General features: G+C 38.3%; 1 protein-coding gene across 1 annotated transcript in view; it reads right to left on the minus strand.

Moving 5' to 3' along the window:
• Window positions 1-19,902, minus strand: part of TP53BP1 (tumor protein p53 binding protein 1) — a 66,671-nt gene that overhangs the window by 24,669 nt on the left and 22,100 nt on the right. Inside the window, exons 12-16 of the mRNA XM_082835912.1 lie at window positions 15,472-16,798; window positions 11,075-11,194; window positions 10,100-10,303; window positions 6,643-6,700; window positions 4,684-4,776 (exon numbers count right to left, since the gene is read on the minus strand). Of these exons, the coding sequence (XP_082692038.1) occupies window positions 4,684-4,776; window positions 6,643-6,700; window positions 10,100-10,303; window positions 11,075-11,194; window positions 15,472-16,798 (1,802 nt within the window). The remainder of the gene's footprint in view (window positions 1-4,683; window positions 4,777-6,642; window positions 6,701-10,099; window positions 10,304-11,074; window positions 11,195-15,471; window positions 16,799-19,902) is intronic.

Here is a 19,902-nt window from a genome sequence, read left to right on the forward strand (position 1 = left end):
AGGTGACCGAGTATATGACCTTACAAGATTTCTCATCATAATTTCACTCCTGTGAAAAAAGAACGGTGCACAGGACTATTCCACCATGATGGTAAAATAGCCATAAAATTTCTTCTCTCCATTAGCTATGAACTCTGAAAACTGACACAGGAAAATAAGGTAAACAAAGGATGCAAAACCATTATTGAAGTCATAAACACTGAAGGCAACTTAGGGATCTACTTCAAAACAGATCTATTAGGTCAAGATGTCTCATTTGGCTTTATTAATGGTTCTAATATTCCTTAAATGACTCCTAGCATTCTAGATACTGTTCATTACACCCCTTGACTAACCCAATCTGTAAAGGAAAGAGTTGTAGGTGAGATTCTATCTTTACTAGCTATATTGACATTATCTACAACTAACCATTTCAGAATGACTTGGTTCCTCACAGTTCAGGGTATTTCTTTTCATTAGTCTTCCCATTTGGCTATCAGTGATTTATTCACATATCCCACAAGCATTTGATGCATGTCTCCTACAAACCAGATACCATGAAGCCCTGAGGTGCCTAGGAGCTTTCTTAAATGCTCTCAACAATACACCAGAATAAATAGGCCCAGATTAACTCCAAGTGAGCAGGTTACACAGAAACTTGACATTCACATCTTATTCATCTCCACACTTAAAACACTTAACACGGGGTTTAATATAAAGTGCTTAGGGCTTCCCTGGTGGCGCAGTGGTTGAGAGTCCGCCTGTCATCTCCACACTTAAAACACTTAACACAGGGTTTAATATAAAGTGCTTAGGGCTTCCCTGGTGGCGCAGTGGTTAAGAGTCCGCCTGCCGATGCATGGGACACGGGTTCGTGCCCCGGTATGGGAAGATCCCACATGCCGTGGAGCGGCTGGGCCCGTGAGCCATGGCCGCTGCGCCTGCGCGTCCGGAGCCTGTGCTCCGCAACTGGAGAGGCCACAACAGTGAGAGGCCCGCGTACAGCCAAAAAATAAAAATAAATTAAAAAAAATAATAAAGTGCTTAATAAATTTACTTTCAACAAAAGAATGTTCTCTCAATCAATTAACTGCAAAAATCTACTTTCAGATTAACTAATTGTATAACTGTGTTCATCATATAGAAAATGCCCGTAACTTCTAACTTTTTAGTAAACCATAAGTTGAATGCATCACTGTACTATAAAAAACAACATACTAATGCATTTTTAGGTTGTGTTAAATATATAATAACCAAAATAAGATAAAAAGAACCCATTCTGAACTGACCATGGAAAAACATCTGGAATGTTTCAGGTCATCATATTTTACAAAGCATAAACTGAGATATACCCAGAAGATAACATCCAGGATGATAAAGGGTCTAGAAACTATGTCACATGCTGTTGTGTTTGGCCAGAGAAACATGGAGCCATCTAGACAGAAAAAGCTGTCTCCAACTTAGGAGGAGCTCTCACCCTTAGAAGCTGAACTGACCTGGGTAGACAGAAAAAAGAAGCATGAAGAACTCTTTGGGGCTTGCTCTGCTCTGGATCTTGGAGAAGAAAGAGAAAAGGAGAAGTCTCTGAGGTTTCTATCTTGTGCAGCTCAGTTTACCAAAACAGGAGATCAAAGTGGGATTTAGAAAAGAGTTCTAGCCAAAGAGAGCCTGGTATGCATTTGGTTGTTAGAGCCTGTGTCTTCTCTGTCAGGAACCTCAACTGAATGGGGATATATGGTCCAGTGAAGAATAGGTAAGAATAAGATCACCAGAAGACAGACGAATAACACCTACCTGGTTTATAAGTGATCATACATATAAATTACTTAGCACAGTGCTAGATACACAGCAGATGTTCATTGATATTAGTTGCATAAGACAAAGTATGAACTGAATACCCATGTTTGAATCTTTAAGACATCTAAAGTATCAACAGCTGAGCAATAATGAAAGTGAGCCAAAAGCTAGAAGGGACAAGACTTGATTAACCATTTCAAGAATTCAATTACCATTGTTCCCCGCACTTTAAACAAGCCTAGACATTTTACCTCAGAAGCTATTTATTTAGTGTAGAACTTCCGAATAGAGTTTTACTTCTAAAACAAAGCTTTATTTTTTTTCTTTGTTTTATTTTTGACTTTTTAATTCTTAATTGACAAATATTAGGCTGCTTTTTTCTCCCAAACTGTTAATTGGAACTCCTCTCTCTCTAAAGACTAAAGGTATCTCATTGCAACATCAGCAATATTCAGCAGATTCCTGTCAAATACCAGAATTTTGGTATCTATCTTTCTTGGGTTAGCATCAGTCAAATAAATAAATGATGTTCAAATCACAATCACTTCCCTCCAAGAAACATCTGTCATAAAGATGTGGTATATTAATCTCCCAAGAAACAATAAAGAAGGAAACTTCAGTACCAGAAAAGAGACAGAAGAAATTCAATAATTGTAAGAAGGACCACACTTCTCTTTCTTCATTAGTTCCAGCTACACAATTCTACTCTGGTCACTATATGTCAGATTTAAAAACTGATACAAAGAAAGCAAATTTTAGCAGGGAAAGCCTGGGTAAAATTAATCCAAAGTGAAACATGGAAGAAAAAACCTCCATATTTAATAAATTTCTAACCATTCTGTTTTGAATGTAGGTCTGTCTGCGGAGGAACTGGAATCAAAACCAGCTGGAGTGCTTCCCTGGTGGCACAGTGGTTAAAAATCTGCCTACCAATGCAGGGGACACGGGTTCAATCCCTGATCCAGGAAGATCCCACATGCTGCGGAGCAACTAGGCCCGTGCGCCACAACTACTGAGCCAGTGTTCTAGAGCCCGCGAGCCACAAATACTGAAGCCCATGCGCCTAGAGCCCGTGCTCTGCAACTAGAGAAGCCACTGCAATGAGAAGCCCGTGCACCCCAACGAAGACCCAATGCAACCAAAAATAAAAAATAAATAAATTTTAAAAAAACCAACAACAACAAAAAACAGCTGGATTCTCAGGCCCTTGTTCTACCAAGGTTGAACAAAAATCACCAGCATCCTAGTCTCTCTATTTTAAAACAGTCTCTAGTGGGAAGCAGCTGCATAGCACAGGGAGATCACCTCGGTGCTTTGTGACCACCTAGAGGGGTGGGATAGGGAGGGTGGGACGGAGGGAGATGCAAGAGGGAAGAGATATGGGGACATATGTATAACTGATTCACTTTGTTATAAAGCAGAAACTAACACACCATTGTAAAGCAATTATACTCCAATAAATATGTTTAAAAAAAAGTCTCTATTTTAAAATAGGAAGGCAATACGATGCGATCAATTAATTTCCTAATTGCTGGGTCAACACCATACCATTTTTGGAATAAAACAAGGTGGCATTTCGCCTAACAAGCCTCCTGATACAACAGAGGATATCATCTGGGCTATCTGATTCCCAAAAATACCAACAAGTTCACATTTAATCATCAGAATGTCCAATAAAAGCACTGACATGTTTCTCTTAAATATTTCTATCAGTAAGGAACACAGAAATTATGCTGCAGGGAATTCCCTGGCAGTCCCGTAGTTAGGACTCTGCACTCTCATTACCGAGGGCGTGGGTTCAATCCCTAGTTGGGGAACTAAGACCCTGCAAGCCACGGTGCAGCCAACAAAAAAAGAAAAAAATAAATTATGTTGCAAATAACACTATTAGGAATATACCTGTTGACAAAACATTATTATATTCCCTAATTACAAAATCATTGATTTCTAGAGATAAAAGATTCCACTTCATAATGATAATACAAACTTATTCCATTGCCATTACTTATTTCCCTATACTAAATATAAGAACCACATATTCCAAACAAGATACTTTTCTAATAGAGAAGAAATACTTTGTAATTCAAAAAATTTTTTCCCACTTCAGAGCTGTTCTAAGAGATGAAGGAGTAAAGAAATTATGGGAATTTTTTAATTCCATCGAGTCTGACAAACTTTAAATTTGAGATGTTGAACATCTATCTCAGTTTTGCCATATGGGAAATTAAAGAGAAATAAAAAGTCTGTTAAAAGTAAATGTTTTCGGCACTTCCCTGGTGGCGCAGTGGTTAAGAATCTGCCTGCCAATGCAGGGGACACAGGTTCGAGCCCTGGTCTGGGAAGATCCTACATGCCACAGAGCAACTAAGCCTGTGCACCACAGCTACTGAGCCTGTGCTCTACAGTCCACGAGCCACAACTACTGAAGCCCACGCGCGTAGAGCCCAGTGCTCCGCAACAAGAGAAGCTACCGCAGTGAGAAGTGTGTGCACAGCAATGAAGAGCAGCCCCCGCTCACCGCAACTAGAGAAAGCCCGCACACAGCAACGAAGAAGACCTGACGCAGCCATAAATAAATAAATAAAGTTAATTAAAAAAGTAAACATTTTCAAACTAAGTAAAAGGAAATAATCTTAGAAATACAGAATGATATATTTTCATAAGTTTATGAAGACTGAATCATTTTAAATTGATAGAACTGGCAGATAAAGACAAAAATCTGTATCTATAAAATATTTAATAAAATTTCTGACCTCTTATTTATAAATCCACCTAGAATATGTCACAGTCCCTCAGATAAAAGAGTAAGCTCAAGTTCACAAAACAGTAGCAGTATATTCCAGATTTTGCTACCAACCATTTTGTGAATCAATGTAGCCCAAAAGATGCTATGAAAATAATGCTTGCCTGATGGGTACAGAGGGGGAATCCTGACTTCGAGCCTCATCCTCTTGCGGGGCTTCACAGACACAGCTAAACGCAGACATGGTCTTCTGGGGACTAAGAAACAAATTAAAGCAATATACTGTGTTAGTTCTGAAAGGAAAAGTACCTCTGGAAATTATCCTTTTAGGCACAGAGAGAATAAAATCCTTTCTCTGAATCTGAAAAATCTGAATACGAAATATTTGATGACATTAAGGAATCAATGTCAGTTTTAAAAGCATGATAGTAGTACTGTGGTTAAGTTCAAAGTAAAGAATTCTTATCTTTTAGAGACAGCATTGAAATATTTACAGATAAAATGATATAATGCTAGAATTAGCTTAAAAATAATCCAGTGGAGAGGAGAGTGCTGGAAGTATTTATAAATGAATCAAGACTAGTCATAAGTTGGTAATTTTTGACACTGGGTGATGAATATATGGTAGTTCATTATACTATTCTCTTTACTTTTGTATATGCTTGAAACCTTCAATAATGAAATGTGTGAGAGAGAAATAAGATGGCAGCAAGTAATCTGAACAGTGCCCAGTTACAGACAACACTTAAAAACAGCGGTACTGCTTCACCTAAATGCAGAGGAAGCAGTGATCATTTAAACTGTGCTACGTGCTACAGAGCTTACTTTAAATGATTTCTTATGGTGAACCCAATGGTAAAGTAAATAGTCAAAGATTCTTAAAATCTAGATTCTCATATACAAAATTTGCTTCACAACAATACCAGTGAATCTCATTCCATGATCCACCAATCCAACCCTCTGCCTCAAGTTTTTCCCCTATTTTTCCATCCCTACATTCCATCCAAAGGATCCAGGAATCTTCAGCAGCATATTCTGTTCTCTCTTAGCAAGCACATGTACAGACTAATAACAAGTTGTGTCGGGTACACAATTCTGTTAAAACCAAAGAGATTTCTTCAACATATCATTAAAGAGTCTTCAACTGAATAAGAATTCAAAGGTACTTATCTTTCAGATTAAATATGCAAAAACTCAGAAAACAACCAATCTCTCTAGACACAGCTTGGTACAAATCAAAGGATTCAGATGGGTCAGAAACTTCCAACTAAGGATCAAACTTAGTCTACAGACAAGCAGGAAATTTTATTTTTAAAAATCCTGATTTCTCTTTACAAATTTAAAGATTTGGCAGCAGTAGGTGTGCATGGTAATGACCGGCTGGAAATGAGCAAGGGCTAACCCCCCCTTTTAAATGGGACACACGTTCAGCTGGCCATCATCGTCAACATTTCATGCTCTTGCACCTAGCCTGCGCTTTACTTACGTACAGTACCTGTCTAGCCTGATTTAAGAATCCTCACTTATATTTCAACAACCGCTGGTAGTATTTTCATACTGGATGACTCACGCCAGAAACCAATGAAACAATTCTATTCTCACGGCCACCAGATGGCAAAGCTTACCACCAGAGCCTCAGGATGGGGTCATACTCATCCTCAAAGCATTACAGCATTCATGACAAAGCAAAAATAACACTTCAAGGCTGTAGCTAATTTGGCAGGCAGAAGAGAAAATGGCCTGAGGCTATGGTGGGGGGGGCGGCGGGGTGTGGCAGCAGCGCCAGACCTTAAAAGGAAAAAGGTCTATGGCTATCTCGTTAACCCTGTTTCCTCACCAATAGCAAAAACAATCTCAATCTCACCCACAGAAAAAGAAGAAATGGCACTCCCACATGAACAAAAGGGAGAAAGGGAAACACCATTAAATATCTTATTCTAAGTATAGCAAAAGCTTTATTAAAGTATTAATAAGAAAGCCTAGGGTTACATTCAACACACTGCTAAACCCTTTATGCTGAAGTTTCATTTTAAGTTTTTTTCCTCTCTTGATAAATTATCTTCCCCTCATTACCAGTGGCTTTGTATATTAAACTACTCTAAATAGCAACCAGCTCTGGTTACCTGGTAACAGCCTCAGCAACAGCAGTAGATCCATTTTTTCTTTCACCAGTTGCTGGCTCTGAATAAAAACAAAAGCAAGTAAAGAAAGGAAAGAGAAACAGAACTCAGTATCACACCTTAAAACCTTCTCTTAAAAACCTGCTCAAACCCAATGATACTCTAAAATAATGCTTGGATTTCAGAAGCTTCTGAAGGCCTCCTTTCACTAAGACATAAAAAATTAATAATAAAAATGAAAAATAAAAACCTGCTTTACTAGTATTTGCAACAAATAATAAAAAGGAAATGGGTAAGAATAATAAGTGAACATGAAAAGACTTATCATTTTTTTTTTTGCGGTACGCGGGCCTCTCACTGCTGTGGCCTCTCCCGTTGAGGAGCACAGGCTCCGGACGCGCAGGCTCAGCGGCCATGGCTCACAGGCCCAGCCGCTCTGCGGCACGTGGGATCCTCCCGGACCGGGGCATGAACCCGTGTCCCCTGCATTGGCAGGCGGACTCTCAACCACTGCGCCACCAGGTATGTCTTTCTGACTTCTACCAATTTTCTTTCAAACTTCCTACAGAAGACTATTCAGTTTCTCCAGAAATACAATATAATGAATTACTAAGTAGTAACATTTAAAAATGAAAATGAAACTTCTGAATCTCAATCCATCTCTTCTCATACAAGTAAAAAAATTATGTAGTAAAAAAACACAAAATTAATAAACAAAAAAATTTTAATTTAAAAATTTTAAAACAAATTAAAAAACTTCTAAAAACGTTTATTAATCTGAAACTAACACAACATTGTAAATCAACTTCAATAAAAATTTTTTAAAAAGGAAAAACTTTAATAAAATCAATTATGTAGGAAAATGTCTCAGGTTCATGCACAAATTTTAAACAGTGTACAGTTTTAAAAGAACCCATACATAGAAGGTACTCAAGTTCTTCCCAAAGTGCTTTTGGGATAGATATTTGAAAAATAAAACACATTTTCAAGAAAGAATCTGTAGCAAAAATTAAAGGTCATACTGAAAAGAATCCCATAGTCTCAAAGCAATGCTACTAATGCCTAGGGATTAAAATTTGTTCATTTACAATTCATTCCAGCCTTAGAGAAAATAACAAATATTTTTAAACATTTCTAAAATAAGTCATAACCCAATATAATCTGAATAGTCCATCAAGGAGGCAGCTGAAGTTTGGTGGTTAGAGCACTGGCTCTGATACAGAAACCTGGTTCAGGCCCTGGCTCTAGCACTTAGCAGTCCAACCTGGGGGTAAACTTCATCTTCTGAATCAGTTTCCTCATCCATAAAATAGGGATAAAAAGGGACCAACACGGGAATTCCCTGGCAGTCCAGGTGGTTAAGACTCTGCACTGCACTTTCACTGCTGTGGGCCTGGGGTTCAATCCCTGGTCTGGGAACTAAGATCCCACAAGCTGCAAGACCAACCCTCATAGGTTTGTTGTGAGGATAAAATGAGGAAAACTGTGAGTATGGTGCCCGATTATCAGGAAAGGTAGGAAAATTTACTAATATGGTCATCTTTAACATTTAGCTCCATTTAAAAGGTCTTCCCAATTGTAATTTCAAATCTAAAGATTCAAAGCTACCATGTACTCTCTCTTGATAAGTCCTACTTGATTTCAGAGAAGATGACAGTAAGGATGGAAACATGAAATACTTTATTTCTACTGAGGTTCTAATTTTCAAATCAATAAGCACTGAGAAACAGAATAGCACTATAATTCAGAACCAGACTTCTGGTTCTTGGAACTACTTTGAATTCAGGCTACTTTATTTACTAGCTGTGTGACTCTAGAGAACATGCCCAACCTGTCTGTGCCTCAGTTTCCTTAGCTGTAAAATGAGAATAACAATAGGATCTACTTTACAGGTTTGTTATGAGATTTAATGAGCTGTACATGTATGGAATATATGCCTGGCATATAGTAAGAACTCAAAATATATTAGCTAAAATTTCTTTTCTTTGGTCTCAGAGAATGAGAAATCCTTATTCAAGTCCATTCACTCTATCTGTGGTCTTTGAAAGCTCCCCTTCCATCTCTCTCTCAGGGGTCTCATTTTTAACGCATCTCTCTTTTGGAGATTTCCTTTCAATCTATAAACCTGCTCAGGTATCCCTCAGTCTAAAAATGAAAAAAAAAAAAAAACTCCTTCAGTCCTGTATTTCTCTCTAACTTGCCATATTTTTTCTTCCTTTCTCACATAAACTTCTCAAAAGTAGAATACATTTGCTGCCTCTTCTCCTCCCCTTCACTCCTCAATTACCTTCAGTATAGCTCCTACCCAAACCACTATACTGTAGTAGTTCTTGCTAGAGTCACCAAACGGATCCTAATTGCCAAGTCCAGTGTACATTTTCAGATATATCTTACTAGACCCTCACTTCTGCATATAACATTGTTGTCTTCTTTTAACTCTCCTTCCCTTAGGCTTCCATGGCGTTATACTCTCCTAGTCCTCTTCTTGGAATATTCCTTTACAATCTCCTTTATAAAACTTCTTCCTCTTCTAACGCCATTAAACCACTTTTACAAACTACCTAATGGAAGAATGATGAGCTTTAGAGTCAGATGGATCTGATTCACACTCCAGCTCCACCTCTTACCAATTACTGTAACCTCAGGTTTAAAACCTCTATTACTCTCAGTTTTCTCACCAATAAAATGGAAATAAGGATATCTACTTCAGAGTGCTATCATGAAAACAAAATGTAGATATAAAGTCATTCTATATTTTTTCCTCTCTCTTGCTTCCATATTTAACTGGTCCCAAGGTCCTCTCTATTCTACATTCATCTCTCAAATTCATCCCCTCACCTCCATCCCCACTACTAATGACCCCACTTCCTGGTTAAAGACTGCATTTGCCCGCAGCAGAATAGAAAATGGGCAAGGAAAGGAATGATGAACAAAGGCACAAATTTTTCAAACATTCAGCTGATCCTTTAAAAAAAGCAAATCTGATCATATTACTCCCTTGCCTAAAATTCTTCAGCTGTTCAGCATGATGTAAAAGGCCTTTCAGAACCTAGTCCCGACTTTGCAGCCATTCCCTCATACCTTCTCTGTATTCTAGCCATACCAAACAACTTGCAATTAATGTGGGAAATAGCTAACATAAACCTACAATGTGAATCCACAATCCTAAATTTTCTACCCACTTCTGAACTCCTTCTGATTATGAAAACCAATTAGTTTATATAGACACAAGTTTAATACAGAGATACAAGCAGTACCACAGAGGTTACAAAACAGAACATCTGCAGTAACATTAACAGTGACTAGCCTAAAACAAAGAATTAAATTCATGAGAATAAGACTTTACAAATACATTTATAATTATAAAAGTATCATCATTAAAACTAGAAGAAAAATAATTAATACTTCCAGAAGATGTGGAGCTACTAGTTACCCAAGATTAATACAAAATAAAACTTACTTTCCAGACTAAACTGCAAAGACTCTTCACTCGCCTCAGTCTCAGGACTGACCAATTTCATTCTCAGACACAACTGATCACCCATTTCTGGGGCAGCCCCAGAATCTCCTTTTTCATTCCCAAGCATGGGGTCGTTGGTCTCCACCATGCTTTCAGACATGACATCACTGGTTGCTATGGTGCTTTCGGGATAGTTGCTAATACCTGAAAGAAGGGAGGCAGGGGGAAGGAAGGAAGAAAGAACACTAAAATACAAATATGAAAAATAACAATTCAAGGTCATCAATTTGCCTGTTTGGCTCCATAGCTCTGCAGGATTGAAGAGGATTCCTAGGATAGATCCTGTCACAAGTATCAACAACTACGCACTAGTATTGACACCTGGTCTTAAGAAGAGCAACAGGATTCAGTTCCACTTCTGCATCTGGACAAAGGATGCTGCATGAGCCCTCAGCCAACCCACATCTGCCAGCATCAAGCATAGGTAGCAGGAGACTCCAGACGGCATGATTGTTACCTCCCAGCACTGACTAGAGAAAACAAATAGGTTAATGTAGAAGACTACCAGCTGCTTCAGGGAAGGAGGATCTAAATTTTCTTCCCCTGTCAAGCAGCAGACTGATTAGCCAAGGTCCTGAATAAACAGTACTTCTACCCTACCTGCTACCTCTTCCTCATAAAACAGCTCTATATCATTGCTTAGCACTCAAGAGTCTATGGCCTTGCAAGTAATAGAATAAAATCTTTATAAATATTCTTTCTTCCTTCCTTCCATCCTTTCTTTCCTTCCTCTCATCACTGCTCAACATCTCCTGGGAGTAAACTCATGGAATCAGACACCACAACCTTATTCTTCCTAAGACAAAAATCAATCTTATCAGCAGGCCCAACTCCTGAGATATAAAAGAATCACTGGCATAAAGAATGATATCTCAGAAATTCTGCTTTAAACATCATTACATTTTAATCACTCACCAATAGGAGTACTGTGTCTCTTGGGCTCCAATTTTAGATGCCCAATAAGAGGTGGAGTTGCACCAGTCAATGGTGGAATAACATCACCTTCTTTAGGCAAAGTAAAATGAAATGGAGTTTCTGGAGAAAACAAAAAACAAAACAAAACAATGATAAACAAAAAGGAAACCAAAACAGAAGTATAAAAAAAGCAAAAGTGAGGAGAACTGCAAGAAATATCTCAATTATTCTTTTCCTTCGCTCCCAAATTCTGCCTCATTCCCAACCCCCCTCACCAGGCCTCTCAACCAATTTACTACTATTTTCTCTGCTCTCTGTACAACCATCAACAGGACTGACACAAAGTAGACAATCAGGGGCCAGGCAAACAGAGGAAGCCCAAAAGTTTGGAGGCCTGAGGAACATGGGGTCAAAAGGAACAGAGAAACATCTGAGCCTCAAGACAGTAAGTACATATGGGGATACTACTCAGTGATACAAAGTTGGATAGTTCCAAAACTAGACGTTTTAATTTTGTGTAATGCTAACCCAAGGAGTTAATTTATAAGCTTTAGCAATCTGTAGGATTCTCTATGTTAAAATCTGATGTTAATACTTAAAATTTACAATCTACTGAAAGAGGTGACAAAGGATTTCATGGGCTAAAGCAGGGGTCCCCAACCACTGGGCCTGCTAGGAACCGGGCCGCACAGCAGGAGGTGAGCAGCGGCAAGCGAGGCTTCATCTGCCGCTGCCCGCTCCCCATCGCCTGCGTTACCGCTTGAACTATCCACCCCCCCACCCCCGCCTTCCGCCCCACCCCCCACCCCATCTGTGGAAAAACTGTCTTCCAAAAAACCGGTCCCTAGTGCCAAAAAGGCTGGGGACCACTGGGCTAAAGGACTTCAAAATACTCATTGGTTCTAACAGAAATCATTTGGGTTTCACAGTTCAGCAGTACTGACCAGCATTTCACTCTAGGTCACAGCGGTAGTGTTCATATCTAAATCTCTGTGCAACGGTAAATCTCACATATATGAGCATCTCCATTGTACACATTTTGGTTAGTCATTATTAAATTAAACATTTGTCAAGAAACAAAACTTTACTTTTTAACTAGGTCTCAGTTCCAATTTCTAATCAGAATTAGCAAATTGCCAAAATCACATTTTCTGATTTCCTAATTATCTCTTTTAATAAAACGACTAAGTTTGGGAGAATAAAAGAATTACTCCAGATTGCTGTTCTTAAACGTGACAGATGAAAATTTGTACTTACTTTCCTGGAATGGCTCAAAATAACTATAATCTGGCATACCCAGTCACTATTCCTTGTGAAAACAGTTTGTCTAATGTGCTTCCCAACATCGTCAAGCAATTCTCCAATTCCCAGCACACACTTAGCGGGTGTCCTACGAACTTAACTCAATTCTGACACTATCTACCCAGAGGTAGCATCAGATCCCACAAGTTAAAGGCTCAGTCCCACAAGACTGCCCTCACTTAAGACATCAGTCAGAGTCCGGGCTGTTACCTGTGCTTCTAAGCAACTGGCTCTACACTGCAGGTTCCCATGACACTTTCCTCATGTTCCATTAATTAGCTAGAGCTACTTATAGTACTCAGATAAACATTTGCTTACGTTTAGCAGTTTATTATAAAGGACACAGATGAACAGCTATATGAAGAGGTACATAGGGTGAGGTCCAGAGGGTTCTGATAGCAGGAACTTCTGTCTCCCTTAGAACTGGGATTAGATACCCTCCTGGCTCATTTATCAACCAGGAAACATCAAATTTTGTTGTTCAAGAGTTTTTATAGAGCTTTAATCCCCACCCCACCCCCCATCGAGGAGGTTGGTGGGTGGGGCCGGAAGTTCCAACCCTCCAATCACTTTGTCTTTCTGGTGAACAGCCCCATCCCTGAGGCTATGTAGGGAAGATCCCACCCTAAATCACCTCAATAGCATTACTCAGGTGTGACAGAAAGGGCTTAAGCTTATTCCTATCACTTAGGAAATTACAAGGGTTTTAGGAGCTCGGTGCCAGGAACTGGATGAAGACCAAATATATTTCTTATTATACCACATTTTTCTTCTTTCATCTCTTCCCATTCCACTTCCACCCTTCATTATCTTTAATATCAAGCACACCTTGATATTTTTTCTTCAAAATCACAAAACAACAACAAAAAACATCTCTTACATCTACATGAAAGAAAATGAATTAGCAACTTGAAGGGATGAAAAGAGAAAATGAATGGACTTTAGAAATAAAGGATGAAAAGTACACATGCGCTGCTAAAGAAACTGTGAAAAGCAGAAGTGGAGAATCTCAACGTCATTATCTAAATGGCAAAGAATTCCACCATAGTTACAGCAAAAAGAAATGGGTTGATAGGTAAGCATTCATTCTCTGGCAACTCCTTAAAAAGCAAGTCCTTTAAGTTAATAAAGAACTTAAAAATATACAGAAACTAAAATTAAAAAAAAAAAAAACCACCTCACAAAGCATCATACATTCCAAAGATATATTTTATAGAATTTTCATTCCTGGAACAACCACCTATTCTGCTATCTTGACAGGAACCATCCCTCACATTATGATCGACCATTCAGACTTTTGAAAATCTGTATAAAATATCTAAGTACATCCTTCTACGTGACAAACCATAATACGCAAATGTAATATGCAAGCGTTAATTACAGAAGACTATTTATGAAAAGTTATCTTAGCACCACTGATCTAACACATCACTAAAACCTAATGGAAAATTGGCTCTTATACAGGCAGCACTGCCACTACCCTTATCTGGTCTTCAATGCCTCATTCCTGGACTATTACAACAACCTATCAATTACCTTGTCTGCCTGAAGTCTCCCCCTTTCCCCAACCCACGATTCTTTCTGTATAGCAACCAAAGCAACCTTCCTGTAAAACATGACTTAGATCGACAAAAGTATTTAGATGTAATGAAATTATAAAAATCTTCAATAATATAGAATATTAGGTCATTCAGACAGTTCTTTACCATAACTCAACAGAATCAGAGAAACTATATCATACAGTTTTATAGTAGGAAAAAGCATAGACTTGGGAATCAGGAGACCTAAGTTCTAGTTCCACTTCAATCATTAACTAGCCACATGACTTTAGGAAGAAGAGACTGAACCCAGTATCAGCTAACCTCCTTTTCAGCTCTAACATTTCTCATTCTGAAGAGGAAAAAAAATATTCATGAATATAAAGCCTAATGAACAGGGGAAATTTTGAGATTAAAAAAAGTACTACTAATAATCACTCCTAAACAAGAAGTATAAACGGGACTGTTCCAGGAACGCCGAAAGGTATGATCACCCATACTGATAGCTATGGTGTTACCTAAATACTGTTTCTCATTTCCCTATCCTTAGAAGCTTGCTTTCTTAAGTCTGTATTTTGTTTTTATTCTTTTGTTTTTGGAGTTTGCTTTGTTTACTTATCAATTGATTTATGGCTGCACTGGGTCTTTGTTGCCGTGCATGGGCTTTCTCTAGTTGTGGCAAATGAGGGCTACCCTTTATTGCAGTGTGCGGGCTTCCCATTGCCATGGCTTCTCTTGTTGCGGAGCATGGGCTCTAGGCGCACGGGCTTCAGTAGTTGTGGCTCACAGGCTCTAGAGCGCAGACTCAGTAGTTGTGGCACACGGGCTTAGTTGCTCTGCAGCATGTGGAATCTTCCTGGACCAGGGCTCGAACCCGTGTCCCCTGCATTGGCAGGTGGATTCTTAGCTACTGCACCACCAGGGAAGTCTCTGTTTTGTTTTTAAATTATACTAACTTTGGACATTCAGAAAGTTTGAATTCTTTTCAGCTAATGTCATACATGACATTCTAGAAATATTTCAGAAAGTAATCTATATTCTCATTCTTGACTTTATAAAGAACATAAGCTAACACCTTTCCCAGTTTAAGGTTTAAGATGTATATATGTTGAACCAAATTTAGAAAGTTTACTTAATGCCCATAAGGAAGAAACAATCCACAGAGTTTTGAATATGATTTAACTGCGTAAGGTAATCAAAAAAGATCCCTGTACTACAAAGCCACTCTCAAAATATAAAAATATGGAACAAGGTTGGAACCTAAGTAGAAAATACCAGATGGGTACAATTTCTAAATACTTAGAAAATTCATGTTGATTACTCCTGAGTTATAAAGCTGATAAAAACCTCAACTGATCTCTGATTCTAAAAATAATTACAGCTACAAAAGAAAAATACAACCCCAAATTTTAAATATCCCAACTATTATTGGTTGCTCATAAACATAAATCCAAGTTAATTTTCAGCCCTGATGTAATAAGCATGTGGTTCTCTCCTACCTTCCATTCCAAATTATAATTTGGTTGGAAACACAGAACAATTTGTAATCACACTTACCACTAGAGCTTTCACAGAAGCTTTGTGAGGCATGGGCAGAGGCTTTCTCCAGTGGCTGGGCCCCTACACCTGAGTCCAGCTGCTTTGTATTAGCCATTTTTGAGTCTTCTCTTAATGTGCTAACTGTTGTCTCTTTTGGTTGGGTCTGCTGCATTTCCTGGCCAGGTCCTGGAGCATCATCTGTTCTCACTAAAGTCAAGGGAGGCTGTGAAGAGTCTGCCTCTACAGGTTCTTTTTCTGCAGTCACTGATTTCAGATCTCCTTCATATTCTGCACTCTTTTCTTCTTGGGTATCCGCTCTATTCTCAACACATGGTTCTATTTCTGGAGCATCATCCTCCCACAACTGAGAATCTGAGCATTTTTCCACTACCTCTAAAGGTTCAGAAGAAACATCAACTCTGGGAGATGGTTCCTTCACATCTACAATGACAACACTCGAGTCCTCTGAAGTAGCTTCTTCCCATGCTTCCTGATCCTTATGTTCCAATTCTTGGTCAAGTACTGGAAGCTTTTGGGGGGAATCAATACTAATCACACTGGTTTCAACTTCCATAGCTTCCTGGCATTCTTGTTTGGGGACTTCCTTTGGAAGACCCAGCCCCTGAGACTGAGTTTCAGTCAGAGAAATGTGCAATGCAACACTCTCCATATTTTCTTCTTTGGGCTCCTCTCCTTGACTTTCACAAGGAGTCTCAGGGATTTCTTCCACCTCAGACCCTGAAGACCCCTCCTCTGGATGATGTTCTTTAAGTTCTATAGCTTCCTCCTGATCTAACACACTAGAGAGTGCCTCAGATCGAGTAGCTGGAGAGGGAACTGCCTGACTACCTGAATCGCAAGTGAGATCAATACAAACGTCTTCCGCCACAGTTTCTTCTCTGCCTTTGCAACCATCAGCTAAAATACTAATGTCGTCTCTGCTTTCCGTGTTAACCCTCTTTGTTTTATCATCATTCTGATTCAGTTCTACTTGGCCATCTTGTGCTGGATTAATCAGGATACTATCATTTTCAGCAAGAACAAGTTTAGAATTGAGAACTGGAGACATGGGTTCAGTATCCTCAATCTGTGTGCTTTCTCCATCTTCATCAATCCTGTGAGAACTCAAGCTTTCTATCTTTGGGGACTGACTATACTCACTTGTAGAAAGCATCAACTTACAAGAATCCCCTGTCAAAGAAAGCCCAAGATCCTCAGAGGAATTCTTTGGTTCAGTCTCTGAAGTTTTAGAATACTCAACAGTCAAAGATGAACTATGCAAACCTCTATCCTTCTTCTCATCATTTGATCGTTCTTCCAAACTTGGAGATGGAATGAAAATGTCCTAGGGAAGAACAAAAAGACACAAATAATCATTTTGTCATAATCGTATTTCTTTTATATCTAATCCTTCAATTCTAAAATTTCTAAATCAACTACACAAGAATTTTAAAACTCTAGGGCCATAATCACCAGTCTGTTCATCAACACAAGTCACTGTTTAATGATCTTCTTGTGAATCACTGATCTAGAATAAGCACAATCCAAACAAAAACCTAAAGGTATTAACTTAGGTAGGAAGACACTTAAATTTAACTGTATACCACTACTAAAATCATGTCATACACTGTATGATGGGCCCTCAATTATACAGGAATCACGTGAACATATGCCTACACAGTCCACTTCGGTTCTCACAAAGTGGGAATATATACAGGCATAACTCAGAGATACTGCAGGTTCAGTTCCAGACCACCACAATACAGCAAGTCACACAAATTTTTAGGTTTCCCAGTGTACATAGAAGTTATTTACATTATAGTCTATTAAGTGTGCAATAGCGTTATGTCTTTAAAAGATGTACATACCTTAATTAAAAAATACTTCATTGCTAAAAAAATGCTAAATGTCATCCAACAATGATGGATTGCCACAAACCTTCTATTTGTAAAAAAATAAATTATCTGCAAAGCACAATAAAGCAAAGTGCAATAAAATGAGGTATGCCTGTCCTTATTTCACATCCCACTATTTCAAAATATGCTAGCATTCATAAAGATGTAAAATTCAAAGTTAACATTAATATTAGTTAACAGATACCACTACATACCAACAAGGAAGGCTGAAGGTAGTAAGACTACATCCTGTTGGTGAGGATGTGAAACTGTCATACACTGCTGGTGGCAATGCAAAAGCTAGAGCCACTTTGGAAAACAGTTTGGTACTATCTTCTAAAGTTAAACATACATTAATATTACCATATGACTCAGAAATTGTACTTGTAGGTAATTAACCCAAGAGAAATAAAATCATATGTCCACACAAAGATGTAGTATGCAAATGTTCACAACAGTATTATTCATAATAGCCCAAAACTAGAAGCAACCCAAATGTTCATCAATTGGTGAATAAATTGCGGATATCTATATTACAGAATACTACTCAACAATAAAAAGGATTAAAATATTAAAACTTGCCAGAATATGAACGAATCTCAAAAATATGCTAGGCTAAAGAACTCAAACACAAAACACCATACACTTTTGATTCCAATCATATGAAATTTTTTTTTAAATTTTTGGTTGTGTTGGGTCTTCGTTGCTACACACAGGCTTTCTCTAGTTGCAGTGAGCGGGGGCTACTCTTCATTGTGGTGCGCGGGCTTCTCATTTCAGTGGCTTCTCTTGTTGCGGAGCACGGGCTCTAGGCACGCGGGCTTCAGTAGTTGTGGCTTGCGGGCTCTAAAGCGCAGGCTCAGTAGCTGTGGCACACGGGCTTAGTTGCTCTGCAGCATGTGGGATCTTCCTGGACCAGGGATCGAACCTGTGTCCCTGCATTGGCAGGCAGATTCTTATCCACTGTGCCACCAGGGAAAACCTATATGAAATTCTTGAAAAAATAAAACTATAGTGACAGAAGGCAGATGAATGCTTGCCTAGGGTAGAAGAGTGGATGGGGGCAAAGGATTATGAAGAAACTTTTTAGGGTGAGGAAACTCTTCTGTACTTTGATGGTGATGGTGGTTATACATTTGTATACAACTACCAAAATTGATCAAACTATACATTTAAAATGGCGTTCTTATTTTATGTAAATAATACCTTAAAAAAAAGAAAATAACCCAAAGCTAAAATATGTTTTTATGTAAGAATTTAATTTGTTATTTTGCCTAACATAAATGCTGTAACGCTCTAGACATAGCTGGTAAGGCATTCATTTCCTATTTTTAAGGGAATGAGGAATCAAAATAGGTTGCCAAACATTCTGTATATTCTATAACTTCTGGTATTTCAATGTCTGGTGTTACTGTTTACACTTTTAGATTATAAAAATAGTCTTAAATTTCAATCTGCTCATATACTCTGAGGCATGACTGAGTATAAATTGGTTCAACACTTCTAATGGCAATTTGGCAATACACGACAACAGCCTTGAAATTTTATATACCCTTTAGTCCAATAATTCCAGTTCCAGGAAATTATTTGATGAAAATACACTGGGATTTAGCTAGAGTACTTGATGTTCAGTACTATAATTATTATTTGGAAAAGGAAATAATATAAAATATCTTAAATATCCACTGATAGGAGATTCATTTAAAAATTATGATACACCTACATGATGGAATACTTTGTAGTTACACAAAATTGTAGATGAGTATTTTAAAATATAGAAAAACATGCAGGCTATGCATTAAATAGAAAAGTTTTTAGTTAAAAAAGTATATGAATATATATTTTATTGTGGTCTATACATTTTTATATAATTTTCATTTTTTTAAGTTAATAAATATATACTATTAAAAAGTTATGAAAAACAAAACAAAAAAGTTATGAGCAGTTTACTTGAGACAGGATAATTGATGATCTTATTTTCACTTATCTGTATATTATACAAGAAAAATGTATTTACTTTTCTTGTAAAAAATAAGTCATTTTACAAAGGCTTATAGTTAAGACATTGCTAATAAAATTATAAATACCTTTTTAAAAGTCAAACTCATAAAATAACCACTTTAAAGTGAATATTTACAATGTGCAACCACCACCTCTATCTACTGAAATGAAAATGAAAACATTTTCATCACTTCAAAAGGAAACCTCAGGGACTTTCCTGGTGGCACAGTGGTTAAGAATCCGCCTGCCAATGCAGGGGACACGGGTTCGAGCCCTGGTCGGGGAAGATCCCACATGCCGCAGAGCAGCTAAGTCCGTGTGCCACAACTACTGAGCCTGCACTCTAGAGCCCGTGAGCCACAACTACTGAGTCCGCGTGCCACAATTACTGAGGCCGTGTGCCTAGAGCCCATGCTCTGCAACAAGAGAAGCCACTGCAATGAGAAGCCCACACACCACAACAAAGTGTAGCCCCCGCTTGCCACAACTAGAGAAAGCCCATGCGCAGCAACGAAGACCCAATGCAGCCAAAAAAAACATAAATTAAATAAAT

Source organism: Leucopleurus acutus, assembly GCF_964270905.1.
Source record: "Leucopleurus acutus genome assembly, chromosome: 1".
Taxonomy (NCBI): Eukaryota; Metazoa; Chordata; class Mammalia; order Artiodactyla; family Delphinidae; genus Leucopleurus; species Leucopleurus acutus.